This window comes from Bos indicus, chromosome 26 (genome assembly GCF_029378745.1).
Source record: "Bos indicus isolate NIAB-ARS_2022 breed Sahiwal x Tharparkar chromosome 26, NIAB-ARS_B.indTharparkar_mat_pri_1.0, whole genome shotgun sequence".
Lineage (NCBI taxonomy): Eukaryota > Metazoa > Chordata > Mammalia > Artiodactyla > Bovidae > Bos > Bos indicus.
Genome location: NC_091785.1, coordinates 35,047,280 through 35,064,124, shown reverse-complemented (window position 1 = coordinate 35,064,124; position 16,845 = coordinate 35,047,280). Strand labels below are relative to the sequence as shown.

The following is a 16,845-nucleotide window of genomic DNA, read 5'->3' as shown; positions in this document are numbered from 1 at the left end:
GTCCATCCTAAAGGAAATCAGTCCTGAGTGTTCACTGGAAGGACTGATGCTGAAGCTGAAACTGCAATACTTTGGCCACCTGATGCAAAGAACTGACTCATTTGAAAAGACCTTGATGCTGGAAAAGATTAAAGGCAGGTAGAGAAGGGGACCACACAGGATGAGATGGTTGGATGGCATCAGCAACTCGATGCACATGAGTTTGAATAAGCTCCAGGAATTGGTAATGGACAGGGAAGTCTGCCATGCTGCAGTCCATGGGGTCACAAAGAGTCGGAAACGACTAAGCAACAGGACTGACCTGAACTGTGTTTTTCTCCATCTAGGATGTCCTATCTAATCCCCACACTTTGTCTTCACTCTTCTACTGACAATGAAAGACACCATGAAAAATTAGCTACTTCTGAAATTATAGCACTCTTTTCAGAATCTGATTACAACACTTGTTACATGTAAACAGTCTGTTTACATGTCACTCTCAGGGCACATCAACTGTGTGGTGATACAGCCTCCAAAACCTTGGCATTTCCCAACTGACAACAATGTCTCTATTATTTACTGTGGGCTCACAGTTTATGCTAGAGGTGACTCAGGATAGGAGCTGCCCACAACAGAAAGACCAACCAAGTGACTGATTAAAGTCTTGGAGCTCTAAGCCACAAGAAATTCACCTGACTTCCAGAGTCAGAATGGGGGTGGAGACTGAGTTTGACCATGTGGTCAATGAGTCAATCAATCATACGAAACACAATTCCCAATTAACTCTATACACCTAAAACTCAGGAGAGCATCCTAATACACACTGATACATTGGGAGGATAACATCTGTCCTAGGGACACAGAGTGCTTCCCTGGTGGCTCAGCTGGTAAAGAATCCACCTGCAAGGTAGGAGACTCCAGTTAAGATTCCTGGGCCGGAAACTTTCCCTGAAGAAGGTACAGGCTGCCTAACTCCAGTATTCTTGGGCTTCTCTGGTCGTTCAGATAGTAAAGAATCTGTCTGCAATGTAGGAGACCTGGGTTCAATCCCTGAGTTGGGAAGATCCCCTTGAGGAGGAAATGGCAACCCATTCCAGTGATCTTGCCTGGAGAATCCCATGGACAGAGAAGCCTGGTAGGCTACAACCCATGGGGTCACAAAGAGCCAGACACAACTGAATGACCAAGCACACATAAGGACACAGAAGCTTTGTCTGTGATGCCCCCAGATCTCACCCTATGTGTCTCATTTGACTGGTCCTGATTTTTATAATTTGGAATAAAACTATAATCATAAGTACAGTGCTTTCCTGAGTTCTGTGAGTTATCTAGTTAATGACTGAACCTGAGAGGGTTACGGCACCTCTCAACTTGTAACCAGCTGGTCCAGAAGTGCAGGTGGCCTGGGCACCCCTGAACTTGCAGCTGGTGTCTGAAGTGAGGGCAGTTTTGGAGAGGGCTGTGCACTTAAACCTGTGAAGTCTGACCCAGCTTCAGGTAGCTGTGTCTGCAGTAACCTGTACCTTACTCCTTACTGCATCCTCCAGGCTTATGGTAGTCTCTGGAACTGGGTAGGTTATCAAACGTTTATTGAACAATAAATACTCATACAACTCATTCTTAGTAAAGTAAAGTACAAAAGTATAAGCTTTAAGTCCTAATCCTGGCTCTACCATCTATCAGAAGTCAGACTTGATTTTTCTGGGGCTCAATTCTCTCAACAATAAATGGGGTTAACAGCACTTCTACAGTGTCCTTATGAGGACGTGATGACAATTAAACTGCCTGATACAGTGCTGAGGATCAAGTGGATATTTAATAAACATGAACTTTCTATCTCCCTCAGGATAGCTAACAGAAACACTTGCTAATGAAAAGTCACTGGTTCCACCCTCACGGTCATACTAAATCCCATCCTGCTAATTATCTAACAAAAGTTTCCTTTAGTATCAAAGAAATGGTTGGTAAGAGCATTAATGAATCACTGTTAATTAACAGAAAGTCATCACAGCTACTAGAAACACAAATAAAAAGCCACACATCTAAATGATGGGCAGCAAATGTAGACCAAGCTAGAGAAATGAAAAGTTATATCTAAATTGCAACAAATAAATGTATGAACCTAGGATCTTATCTAACTATCGAAATGTAATTATTCACAAAGCTCTGCTCCATTTTCCATCTACTATTCTTAGATGAAGGGTTACTCAAGAATACCCTTTATATAACTTTCAAACAACTCAAAAATTAAGTTCTATAAGTATCTTGAGCAATCGCAATGTCAGAGTGTGTCTAAGGTCCGAAGGAGTCACTTTAAAACAGTCATTCCAAAATACAATTCCTTGGTTGTCCAAAAAAATAATAATTTACATTCCTGTTAAAACAGGATAATGACAACATAAATAGTAAAAAGAAAAGTAAAATAAAAAGTTAAAGGGAACAGTAAGCTTTTACCCATATATAAATTTTTAACAATGACAGAGCATATCAAAGATACTGGGGTAGGGCATCCTTAGTGGCTCAGTGGTAAAGAATCTGCCTGCCAATGCAGGAGACTTGGGTTCGATGCCTGGTCCGGGAAGATCCCACATGCCCTGGGGCAACAAAGCCCAGGCGCCACAACTACTGAGTCTGTGCTTGAGAGCCCAGGAACCAAAAGTACTGAGCCATGAGCTGCAGCTGCTGAAGCCTGTACACCCAAGAGCCCACGCTCTGCAACATGAGAAGGCACCACAATGAGAAGCCCATGTACACAAACAGAGAGCAGCTTCACAGCAGTGAAGACCCAGCACAGACAAAAGAATCAATCAATAAAATTATTTTTTTTAAAAAAAGAGATACTGTGTAAACAACAGAAGTAAGGAATAGTGTAATGAATAACTCAACAATCATGCTAGTTAAATTGTACACAAAACCTATACTATATGCTCAAAATTTTTTCTAATGTTTTCTTCTGTTCATAAAACATTTCATAATAATGTACATACACACATAAAAAAGATTTTTAAATTGATCCTGAAAATGCTGTGATTTAAAAATTTTTAAATTAAGTCTGACCATCTGACTAACAATAATATATTTTGAAGCAACCAAAATTTCCAAACTATGAGAACTAATACAAACACCTCTATTAAACCACTACATAAAATATAATGTAATCTTTTTTTACAGAATTTAAAATTTATAATTTCTCTAAAATTAAAAAAACTATAAAATACATGTCTATTCCCAGAGAAGGAAATGGCAACTCACTCCAGTATTCTTGCCTGGAAAATTCCATGGACAGAGGAGCCTGGCAGGCTACAGTCCATGGGGTCACAAAAAGACAAGACGGAGCAACTGAACACACACACTATATAATTGTGTGCTCATATATATATATATAATCATGTTATAAATTTAAAACTAACACAGTATGTCAATTATATCTCAATAAAGCCAGAAAATATAAATTTTAATTTTCTTTAAAAAAAAAAACACATCCATTAATTTCTTTGTCAGTTAGAACTCACATTAACCTATGCATATAGGCAGTTTTGAAAACTACACAAAGTTAAAAAAAAAAAAAAAACACAAAAACATGACCCAACTATGCACTGTTGACAAGAAACTTATAATGTTTATAATGATATAGTTGAAAGTAAAAGGGTAAAAATACATACTATACAAACATTAATTAAAAACATTAAAAAATAAAAATATGAACTATGTATAGCAAGAATAAAGGATATTTATAAATAAATCTATATTTCTGAGACAGTACTTATTTATCTTTGTTATATCAATGTTTACATTATTATACATACACCTAAGTTGACATAGTATCAACAGCCTTATACCAGCTTTGAAATTTAACCACCAATGTCTATGCTAAATTTATTTTTGAAGTACAGATGAGTATATATTTAAAATTAATAAACTATACAGTTACTTTTCTACAACTGACTATAAGTTCACCAATTAAACAAAACTACTCACCTAAGTACAGCTATTAAAGGTGCATATATTGAATCTCCATCATAAACATACATATGATCCCAGCTACATTCTGTAGCAAAATGATTGAATCTTAATCTTAACACTGCATTTGGACTGAAAAAAATTAAAATATTTAAAAATTAATATGTAATATGTAAAGCATGATCTGAAGAAATCTTACAATATTTTATTAAAAATCTATTTACAGAAACTTAGCTATAAATCCCTAAGTCATCAGTATAAAAGATTGATAAGCAGTCATATGCAATTTGTAAAAAGACATACAACTTCAAAATCTATTAACCAGCCATAGGCATGCATCATCCTTTTCTAAAAATTTAATCGACAGGAAATGTTCTATGTCTTAATTAAGGTAGAGATACATAAACTGTAAACTTCATTGAAACTTTATTGACATGTACACTTAATATATATTCAAACTGTACTTAACTAAAGTTGATTTTTAAATTCAGCACTGAAGACTATTCGTATTTCTATCAACCTTTAACTACAGGTACTAATAAGGTCTTCAAATTTAATCAAAACATCTCAGTATAATACACTGCCATTTGTTAACAAATAAAGGAGACCATAGGTTCACAGGGAATTAATAACTCTAAAGTTTAAAAAAGCTTTTAAAGTAACAACAACAACAAATACCCAGTTTTCCAGACTCTTTAAAAATCATAAAACAGTTAAAAAATAACTAATATCAATTCATCTATGATTCATTTATATGTTTAAATAGATAAATTCAGTCACAACCCTAATTATTGAAAAATGCCTCTAAAACGACAATTAACTGTTTTACAAAATGTTCTTTTTTTAACACCCTTAGAACTAAAATGATGAACAGTATGAACAAATGGCATAATTCAGCATGGAATATTTTATACTTTCTATGGAGTCTTCAAATTCTAAAACAAGCTATTTAAAATAAGCCAAAAACGCATACTTTATTTAATGCCATAGTGACAGAACTTAAAAATAAAATATATGCAAAAATTAAACTACTGTCACAAGGGTACTGTAATTTATAGTAAACACGATATCTAAAATTTATAAATCCCATTTTAAAATATAATGAATAATGTTTTCCAACAATAAGCAACAGAATATGTAACTTTGAAGCTGTTATACCTTTATAATGTTTTATATTGCTAAGCATTTATCACTGCAGAATAAATTAATTTAACCCAAATTGTATACTTACTAGCCTTCAATTAGCCATGTACATTTAGTTTTATATTTATAGTTAATTGGACCATCTGTTAAATATCCAGAAGGTTCTGTTAACCTAGAAAACAAAATCACAAAAATGAATACCTATAATAGCATAAAACATTTAAAGACACTAATCCAAGCTTCCAAAAAGGAGAACTTGTTTACAACTTAAGAAAATTTTCAAATTGCCATTTATCTCTCTAAATCTCAAAAAAAACTTGTTTTTTTAATTTCTTTAAGTTTTTATATGATTGTTGCATTTTACAAACTGGAGAAACACACTGAAAGACTGACATTATACAGATGGGTTCCATGCTGATGCAAAATGAATTCAGTAATACTTCCTCTGCACAAAAATTAGATGGAGGCAAAAGAAAGATCAAATGCATTTGAAAGATGCAGATCCATGGACCAGAGAAATAGTATATGTACCTAGCGCTTTGGGGGGAGGTTACACTGTTAGCTCTATTTGTTTTCATGCAGCAGGACTGCAAAGTAGATATCACCAGACTTCACTGAATTCAGCTACCTGTTTTTATATCATTTTCTTTTGCCTACTTTCTACCTAGTCCAAGAACTCAATTTTAAAAATAGGGTAAATCAAGGGGTTTTTAATTATCCTCTATTTTAAACACAAAAAAGAAAAAGATAATTAGAAAAGCTTCAGATTTTCAGACTTTTAAAATATTTAAAGAATAACCCAATTCTACTTCATGTTGTTCTTAGCTCCAGTCCATTTATTTTATAAAGAAAAGACAATGTTTTAAATAATTAAGACATCTTTCCATTTAGCCTTTATACATTTATATAGGCACACATATACACACAGGCTTCCCACATGGCACTAGTGGTAAAGAACCCTCCTGCCAGTGCAGGAGATATAAGAGACACAGATTTGATTCCTGGGTAGGCAAGATCCCCTGGAGGAAGGCATGGCAACCCACTCTAGTATTCTTGCCTTGAGAATCCCATGGACAGAGGAGCCTGGCGTCCACAGTCCACAGGGTGGCAAAGAGTTGGACATGACTAAATCGACTTAGCTCGCACACACACATACACAGAAACACACCCTGGGGCTTATCGGTCTTTATACATTCACATATAGATACACACACATATATATACATGTACACAAAGATATCAGGGTCATTATCTAGTTTAAGGCAATATTAAATTCTCCTTATAGAAGTGAGTATTAAAAACATTAGGGGGGAAAAAAGCTTCATTTACCTAAACCAGCATTGACATAAAGATCAATTAATATAAATGTTACTTATAAATCTTTCAGAATCCTTGAAAATTACTTTGGGCAAAAAAGGGGGCTAATTCATGCTTGGAAAACTCCAGGGTTCTCAAATTCATCTAACACTAAATTTCCTACGTATCAGGTGTTACTGTAAGCACACAGTGCTGCTGCTGCTGCTAAGTCACTTCAGTCGTGTCCGACTCTGTGCGACCCCATAGACGGCAGCCCACCAGGCTCCTCCATCCCTGGGATTCTCCAGGCAAGAACACTGGAGTGGGTTGCCATTTCCTTCTCCAATGCATGAAAGTGAAAATGAAGTCGCTCAGTCGTGTCCGACTCCTAGCGACCCCATGGAATGCAGCCTACTAGGCTCCTCGGTCCATGGGACTTTCCAGGCAAGAGTACTGGAGTGGGGTGCCATTGACTTCTCCGAAGCACACAATTTTACCTCACTTAAAAATCTCAAAAACTCCACGAGATAGTAAACATTATTAATCCCATACTACAGATAAGAAAACTGAAGTACATTTTTAATGACAGGTTAAATAACTTGTCCTGATTTGTCACTTCCAATAATAGCTCCAGATGAAGTAATTCAAACAAACTTCCACTGAAGATAACTGAAAAAGTTAAAAGAACAATTTTTAAATCTTATAAGTAACAGAATGGTTAAGATCTACTAAGCCAAGATCCAGAAGTTGCAAATTCTTTAAGAACTGGGCATCCAGAGTGACTTTTGCTATGGAGAATTTCATCTATTTATTAGAGACTGCCAAAAGGCAGAGAGTGCTTTTTGCAGCCTCAAGGAGGGAGGGGGACAAAAGTTGGAGGCAATAACCTACAAAAGTAGGGGCTCGAATAAACAGCATGGCACTCTGATCTAGGACATGATGATTTGCTAGAAGGGTGAAGATGAACCAGAAACAAAATCTGCATGGACTGCAAGCCAGCTACAAGTCATCGGGATGGCAGAAAACTCCGAGACCTACCACCGGCTTAAGGTGAGACTAGAACTACTATTTGGAGAAGGAAATGGCAACGCATTTCAGTATTCTTGCCTGGAAAACCCTGTGGACAGAGGAGCCTGGTGGGCTATAGGCCACAGTGTATTAGGCCAAGTCTCCTAACAGAAGATACAAAAACATTCTGTATAAAAAGATAACATGATCCCAGTCCTCAACTTATTCCCAGCAGTAATTTTTCAAATAAGATGTCTACTATAAGCATTTCATGGGAATCTAACAGAAATATATTGTAAGGTTATTTTCATCATAAAGATCTCATCAACTTTGCCCCCAAAGCAACTACTTGACTTGTTTGGTGTTTTCCATTTTCATATAAATCTTATATATACAGCTAGTGTACCCAAGGACACCAGTAAAAGCAGTTAGATAAGTGTACCCAAGGAAAGATGAAAGGTACATGAGAATTTACATCCTGTTTTAAATGTATCTAGTGTATATTTCTTGTCTCCAGACAAGTTCATGTTTGTTCTTTTACTTATTCTTAAGTGAAGTTGTAGACTGTTAGGCCCATTTTATAAATAAAATTGTCACTTGTTAGGTCAGCAGCCAGAGAAGGCAATGACACCCCATTCCAGTACTCTTGCCTGGAAAATCCCATGGATGGAGGGGCCTGGTCGGCTGCAGTCCATGGGTCGCTAGGAGTCAGACACGACTGAGCGACTTCACTTTCACTTTTCACTTTCATGCATTGGAGGAGGAAATGGCAGCCCACTCCAGCATTCTTGCCTGGAGAATCCCAGGGACAGGGGAGCCTGGTGGGCTGCCGTCTATGGGGTCGCACAGAGTCGGACACAACTGAAGTGACTTAGCAGCAGCAGCAGCATAATCAAAGATAATCAGATATATGAAGATAGAAGACAACAAAATAACAACCAACAGAATAGCTTCAGAAAGAGATCTGAAGAATTCCCAATATGTGGAGATTATCAGATGTGCCCTACACAATAAACATGACTTACTAAGTTCAAAAAGACAACAGACAAGATTTAAAATTTTGGCAGCTAATTGAAGCCATAAAAAGTAACAGTATGATTGAAAAATAATGGAAATTCTAATTATGAAAACTATATTAATCAAAATTAAGAATCTGATGGACAGTTTTAACAACACATTGTTGATGTTGTTGCTATTATTGTTGCTGTTCAGTCATCCAGTCATGTCCAACTCTTTGTGACCCCATGGACTGCAGCATGCCAGGCCTTCCTGTCCCTCACCTTCTCCTGGAGCTTGCCCAAGTTCATGTTCATTACATTAAACATATTAAACACAGCTGAAATAGGATGAGCAATCTAGAAGACAGGTCCATACGAAAATATCCAGACTACAGCAGGATGATTGAGGCTTCAACCCATTGAGTGTGAGTCACTCCAACAAGCAAAACTCCGAGAAGATGAAATCCTAGCCAAGGACAGGAGAAATATGGAATGGGGAATGGAAGAACAAAATCATATACATCAATTATGGTCTTTTAACACATTAAATAACACATTAAACCCAGATAACCATGAGGGTGTGATCACTCACCTAGACCCAGACATCCTGGAATGGGAAGTCAAGTGGGCCTTAGGAAGCAGCACTACGAACAAAGCTAGTGGAGGTCATAGAATTCGAGTTGAGCTATTTCAAATCCTAAAAGATGATGCTGTGAAAGTGCTGCACTCAACAGGGCAGCAAATCTGGAAAACTCAGCAGTGGCCACAGGACTGGAAAAGGTCAGTTTTCATTCCAACTCCAAAGAAAGGCAATGCCAAAGAATGCTCAAACTACTGCACAATGGCACTCATCTCACACACTACCAAAGTAATGCTCAAAATTCTCCAAGCTAGGCTTCAACAGTACATGAATCGTAAACTTCCAGATGTTCAAGCTGGATTTTAAAAAGGCAGAGGAATCAGAAATCAAATTGCTAACATCTGTTGGATCACAGAAAAAGCAAGAGAGTTCCAGAAAAACATCTACTTCTGCTTTATTGACTATGCCAAAGTCTTTGACTATGTGGATCACAACAAACTGTAAAATTCTTGAAGAGAAAAGAATATCAGACCACCTGCCCTGCGTCCTGAGAAATCTGTATGCAGGTAAAGAAGCAACAGTTAGAACTGGACATGGAACAACAGACTGGTTCCAAATTGGGAAAGGAGTACGTCAAGGCTGTATATTGTCACCCTGCTTATTTAACTTATATGCAGAGTACATCATGTGAAATGCTGGGCTGGATGAAGCACAAGCTGGAATCAAGACTGCTGGGAAAAATATTAATAACCTCAGATATGCAGATGACATCTCCCTTATGGCAGAAAATGAAGAAGAACTAAACATGTTCTTGATGAAAGTAAAAGAGGAGAGTGAAAAGGCTGGCTTAAAGCTCAACATTCAGAAAACTAAGATCATGGCATCTGGTCCCATCACTTCATGGCAAATAGATGGGGAAATAATGGAAACAGTAAGAGACTTTATTTGGGGGGGCTCCAAAATCATTCCACATGGTGAAAGCAGCCATGAAATTAAAAGGCGCTTGCTCCTTGGAAGAAAAGCTATGACCAACCTAGACTGCATGTTAAAAAGCAGAGACATTACTTTACCAACGAAAGTCCGTCTAGTCAAAGCTATGGGTTTTCCAGTAGTCATGTATGGATGTGAGAGTTGGACCATAAAGAAAGCTGAGTGCTGAAGAATTGATGCTTTTGAACTATGGTGTTGAAGAAGACTCTTGAGAGTCCCTTGGACTGCAAAGAGATGGAACCATTCTAAAGGTTCGATCCTAAAGGTTTCCATCCTAAAGGAAATCAGTCCTGAATATTCACTGGAAGGACTGATGCTGAAGCTGAAACTCTCTCCAATATTTTGGCCACCTGATGTGAAGAAGTGACTCACTGAAACAGACCCTGATGCTGGGAAAGACTGAAGGCAGGAGGAGAAAGGGATGACAGATGATGAGCTGGTTGGATGGCATCACTGACTCTATGGACATGAGTTTGAGCAAGTTCCAGAAGTTGGTGATGGACAGGAAAGCCTGGCATGCTGCAGTCCATGGGGTCATAAAGAGTCAGACATGACTAAGTGACTGAACTGAATTGAACACATTAAGTATCCTAACAGCTTTGAATAGTGTCTATTTGATACACACACCCCCACATCTTCTCTCTCCTCCACATTTTTATTTACAAGTTGCTGTAAGTTAACTTTACAATTTAGACTTTAGTTAATGTGTGCTTATGACTGAATATGAAGAGCAAGTAATACAACCAGTGATGGATACAATGACTCTGGAAACTGTTTCCTTGTTTTGGACAAAAGATGAGAACTTCTTCACTTAGAAAAAGTATATATTCTTAGGTAGAAACACAGCTTTGTTGGTTGTTTGGGGCTTCATATGTGTTTAGAAGGATGCATACAGAAGAAGCTAATTAAAGGGCAGACTGTATCAGTTATCCATTGACTTCCACTTCAAAATTTTGCCTACTCTGTGAAAATGGATCTAGGCCCTTTGAACAATTTTTTTTTCCAGATGGCAGGATACTAAGCCTGCAGGCTTTCTCAACAGAGCACACTGGAGACTGCAGAAGGAAAGAGATCTGCCTCCTAGGTTCCAATGTACTCACAGAAGCTCCTGCACCTTGCTGGCTTCTGGAGCACTAGGCTCCTACAGTGCCTGATGGCCACCAGCACCCAGCCACCAACAGGACCCCCCAGCACTTCCCCTCAGCTAGTTCTGCAGAGGAGTACCTCCAGGGAGACACCACTCCGTGAACAGCTCTCCCCAGCATCCTGTAAGTAACCACAGCAAGGCACAAAGGGCAAATGGCAAGCAAATTTCACAGGTAGAGCTTTCCAGCGACTTTTCAGCCAAACAATAAGCCAAGTTTCCTCTCCTAAAAAGGTCTGGATCTCAGGCCAGGTTCCAGGGACTCTCACTTACGTGCTCTATCTCAGACATAACGTGGTAGGCACTGATCCTTGTATCTAGTATTTCCATATCCTGCAGAGTTCTCTTTATTTCTTAGAAAAGACCCTGATGCTGGGAAAGATTGAGGGCAAGAGGAGAAGGGGATGACAGAGGATGAGATGGTTGGATGGCATCATAGACTCAATGGACATGAGTTTGAGCAAACTCCAAGAGACAGTGAAGGACAAAGAAGCCTGGTGTGCTGCAGTTCATGGGATCGCAAAGAATCAGACACGACTGAGTCACTGAACAACAACAGCAGCCAACTTCTCATTGCTCCAATTCATGTTAGAGTCTATAATCCTTTACATTAAGTTTTTCCTACTAAAATGACTCTGTGATTCTCTTTCCTGATTGGACCCAAGTTAGTTAGTGTTAGTTGCTCAGTCATGTCTGACTCTTTGCAACCCATGGACTGAAGCCCTCCAGGCGCCTCTGTCCATGGGATTCTCCAGGCAAGAACACTGGAGTGGGTTGCCATTTCCTTCTCCAATGCATGAAACTTAAAAGTGAAAGTGAAGTCACTCAGTCATATCCAACTCCTAGCAACCACATGGATTGCAGCCTACCAGGCTCCTCCATCCTTGGGGTTTTCCAGGCAAGAGTACTGGAGTGGGTTGCCATTGCCTTCTCCCCCAAATATACTGCATGTACTCAATTTTGGTTTTAGAAACCAAAAAATTCATGTGACTTGCTTTACTGCAACATTGGCTTTATTGTGGTGGTCTGGAACAGAGCCCACAATATCTCTGAGGTATGCCTATACTTCGGAGAAGGCAATGGCAACCCACTCCAGTACTCTTGCCTGGAAAATCCCATAGACGGAGGAGCCTGGTGGGCTACAGTCCACGGGGTCAGGAAGAGTCAGACACGACTGAGCGACTTCATTTTCACTTGCATGCATTGGAGAAGGAAATGGCAACCCACTCCAGAGTTCTTGCCTGGAGAATCCCAGGGACGGCGGAGCCTGGTGGGCTGCCGTCTATGGGGTCGCACAGAGTCGGACACGACTGAAGTGACTTAGCAGCAGCAGCAGCATGCCTATACTTGTTCTTAAGTCACAAGTAACAGCAGAAATGATTAAATCAATGACAGCTGGCTATAGGAACCATGCATTCAAAAGCCATGTAATTACTGGCAGCCATATATATATATATATATATATATATATATATAGTGACCAAAAATAAATGAATTTAAAATCCCCAAACATTTGGCAGTTAAACAGACTAGTAAGTCTGAAGAACAATTACAAAAAAAAAAAAAAATGTAATTGTTAATACTAAAACCACATCATACCAAAATTTATAAGATGAAGCTCAACCACTGTTCAGAAAGAAATTTATAGCTCTAAACATATATATTAAAAATTTCAAAATCAGTTATTTTGACTTGGGAATTTGGGAAGCCACATGCACGCTCAGGGAGACTTTTCTTATACTTCAAGCTCAGAAAAATACCTGAAAAGACTCTACACTTCCACCTCTGGCTGATTTTTAGACTCAGAGCAAGAAGGAAGTGAAGGCTAAGGCAGGGTCATAAACCACCTGGCCAAGCACTGCAGAAGTGTCCAAACAGAGTTCATCTGCACACAGTAAGAGAGTTCTTTATTTTTTCTTGATGTCAGACACTTGAGGAAATCTATGTCAAAACACTAGCTTACCATAAACTAAGGAACAGTGACTTTAGAAACCATACATAACAAAGAATACAGTCATTACAAAAAATAGTTTAGAAAAGTCATTGAACAAAAATACACATCTACAACCACGTAAAACAAACCCTGAAAGGGGGGAAGAACTCAATTTCTAGAGTTATCACGTTAAAATAATCCAATGCCCAGGCTCAACATAAATCACGAAGCATATAAAGAAACATGAAAGTTTAGCCATTCACAGGAGAAATTAACAGATACTGTCCTTGAGCAAACACAGAACTGTATTTGTTAGACAAACACTTTAAATCAAGTATTCTAAATATACTCAAAAAATGCTAAAGGAAATCAAGACAAACAGCTCATGAAACAGGAAAATGATGTCTTGACAGAGAATAGCAATAAATATTTAGAAATTTTACCATCACAACTTCAAAGTCATATATTATTTCCATTATCTCAAAAATCAAGTGAATAAAAGAGGAAATTCTCTATAAAAATTTCCTCTGGATTTAAACAAGGCTTAGATCCATCAGTGGGGTCCATTAAGAAATCCTTCTCCATAGTTTCTGATAGTGTAACAAACCCTTAAAATAAAAATATTGTTACAATTTAACTGCAAAAATCCCAAATTGGGGCTGAACCTAATGATACAAATTATCAGACATAAATTACGCCTGTTTGATAACAGTTTAGAGCCTCAGAGAGTCAATTTTAAAGGAATCTTAATTTGTTCCATGACCCTACACAGCCACTTTTTCCATTTTTTCTCTAATGGAAGAAGAGAAGTATAACATATTCAAAAAATACCTTAATAGTCAAGAAATATGCAGCTCTCTTATTAATAGTAAGAAAATAAACCTGGAAGTTTAAGAACAGACAACTTTGCAACTGCTGTTATTGTTGTTGCTATTCAGTCATTAAGCCATGTCCGACTCTTTGCAACCCCATGGACTATAGCATCCCAGGCTCCTCGGTCCTCCACTGTCTCCCAGAGTTTGCTCAAATTCATGTCCATTGAGTCAGTGACACTATCTAACCATTTCATCCTCTGCTGTCTTCTTCTCCTTTTACCTTCAATCCTCCCTAGCATCAGGGTCTTTTTCAATGAGTCAGCTCTTCAAGTCAGGTGGCCAAAGTATTGGAGCTTCAGCTTTAGCAACAGTCCTTTGCAACTATTATCTACAGTATAATCTATCTTCTGCAAAGAGTTGGACACGACTTAGCAACAAAGCATGCATGCACTCTAACTTCTTAGTTAGGAATATCGCTCCTGAACTGCATATGAGGAAATCTACTGCTTCTTGGGACTTCTTTCCCCAAAACCTCTCGATTTCTCTATCACCCACTCACTCAAACTAACCCAGTCCTGTGCTATGTTCGGAAACTTCTTCCCCTTAGTTTAAAATATATTCCCCCTCCTCTAAAGAAACACATACTGTAGGAGTTACCACTATAACCCTTACCTACCACCCATAAAAGGTCACGCAAAAGAACTGTTATATTCCCCCACCTCAGCTGCACAACAAGAGCACATGAAACCTACCTACTCTGTCCCACCCTCTTCATCTTCAGAGGCACAATTACACAGACTTAAGAGAAAACGCTACTCACCTGAAATTCTTCTCTACCTTCATCCCCATCCCTAACAAAAGTACCTACCAAGAGCTTATCTTCACCTCTACTTACTGCAAAGAGGTTTCCTTTTTGCCATTTTCACTCTATTAGAAATAAGTGGGGTGGTGACACAAACCAAGACAAAAGGGATGGAAAATCCTTTCTTATCATCAAGAGTTAGGAGAAAAGGGGGGAAAACTCCTACCACTTCCACAATATGAAGAAGCTCCTGATCTCTTCTCCAGCTGAAAGAATCTTCACCTTTATGCCACTTGAACAAAGCACTCCCATTACACACTTTGGACATCTTCACAACCTGGAACTGTTCTTCTAAAATTCAGAAGTCTTGCGCTCCAAGGTCATACTCTGACCACAAACACCTAGTTTCCAACCTATTTCTTCACCTCTTACTCTTAACGTCTATACATTCCAGAAGGGTTGAGATTTTTAAAAATTAGGTAGCATACACTACAGGACCAAAGGTCCATAGCACAGACATTATTTTTCTGACAAAGGTCCATCTAGTCAAAGCTATGTTTTCTCCAGTAGTCATGTATGGATATGAGAGTTGGACCATAAAGAAAGCTGAGTGCCAAAGAATTGATGCTTTTGAACTGTGGTGTTGGAAAAGACTCTTGAGAGTCCCTTGAACTGAAAGATCAAACAGTTAATCCTGAAGGAAGTCAATCCTGAATATTCACTGGAAGGACTGATGCTAAAGCAGAAGCTCCAATACTTTGGCCACCCGATGTGAAGACCTGACTCATTAGAAAAGACCCTGATGCTGGGAAAGACTGAAGGCAGGAGGAGAAGGGGATGACAGAGGATGAGATGGTTGGATGGCATCACTGACTCAATGGACATGAGTTTGAGCAAGCTCCAGGAGATGAAGGACAGCAAAGCCTGGTGTACTGCAGTCCATGGTGTCGCAGAGTAGGATATGACAGAGCGACTGAACAACAGTTCAGCTACATAAAAGGTAAAATATGCTGCTTCTGTTTCTCATGTTGTTTCTACAATGCATTCTAAGTTTTAAGCAATTAACTTCTCTCTTAATTTGTAGCAACTGTGTTCTTGAATTGAGAACCATATTGACATGGTTAATCTAGATCAGGGCTCCATAAACCTGTAGCCTATTGTGTGTTTGTGTAAATGAAGTTTTATTGGAACACAGCTACACCCATTTGTTTACATATATCTAAGACTGCTTACATGTTACAAGAACAGTTGAGTAGTAGCAAAAGAGACCATCTGGCCTACAAAGCCTAAAATATCTACTATCTGGCCCTTCACAGAAAAAGTTTGCCAATCTCTGTCTAGATGCCTACACGTGCCCATATGCCTTGCCAATGTCTCACCAGCTGAAGCGCTTCAATCCAGAGCCCTTAATCAAATAAGCACACTACGATGTTTATAACACAGGAATGGCCACTACTAAATGCAGGAAAACCAGCAGAAACATTAAACAGAATTAACATTAAATCAATTAAAGTGTTATTCTCTACCCTGGCTATGAATACAAAATCTGATTAAGACATTTTAAAAATAAGAAAAATGCAATTGTTTTAATATTATAAAGTATTACAGAAAACAATAAGTCCTGCTTATCAAAGTATATGGCTTTAATGCCAGCATAACCACTATAGAGAGAAAATATCAGATCCACCCAGGGATAGTCTTTACCCAGAGTTGTCTTTGGAAGTCAACTTCACATGCAAGTCTTTTATTAAATAGTGTTTTTAATTAAAATATTACTTGATATTTATTGACTTATTTTTAAATAAAATGAAGAGAACCTCTAGATTACATTCATTGTTTTTCCCTCTGCACTCTGATACTTTATTGAATTACACCGTGCTGAGCCTGCACTTCTTCCTGCTTTCTTTACAGTGTGCTGTGCATCTTCACTCCCAAGTCTGCACTCTCTGTCCACCTGATCCCTAATAAAAGTTGAGGTGAGATGACTTTTTCCACTACAGTAGAAGTCTCCAAACTTTAATTATCATGTTCTCTCATCAGGAATATTTTTTACTACATAAATATAATATATGTATGTGTGTGCTTATCGTATCTGACTCTCTGCGATCCCATGAACAGTAGCCCACCAGGCTCCTCTGTCCATGGGACTCTCCAGGCAAGATTACTGGAGTGAGTTGCCATTTCCTTCTCTTAGACG

The 16,845-nt window shown here is 38.4% G+C and overlaps 1 protein-coding gene across 4 annotated transcripts in view; it reads right to left on the bottom strand.

The window, feature by feature from the left end:
• The window catches only part of ATRNL1 (attractin like 1), an 808,308-nt gene that overhangs the window by 767,169 nt on the left and 24,294 nt on the right, over positions 1-16,845 (bottom strand). For all 4 annotated transcript variants that reach the window (XR_011564298.1, XR_011564299.1, XM_070780901.1 and 1 more), the window contains exons 2-3: positions 5,171-5,254; positions 3,958-4,071 (exon numbers count right to left, since the gene is read on the bottom strand). Coding sequence is in view for 2 of the 4 variants with exons in the window: in XM_070780901.1 (XP_070637002.1) it covers positions 3,958-4,071; positions 5,171-5,254 (198 nt within the window). In the remaining 2 variants the exon portion in view is untranslated. The remainder of the gene's footprint in view (positions 1-3,957; positions 4,072-5,170; positions 5,255-16,845) is intronic.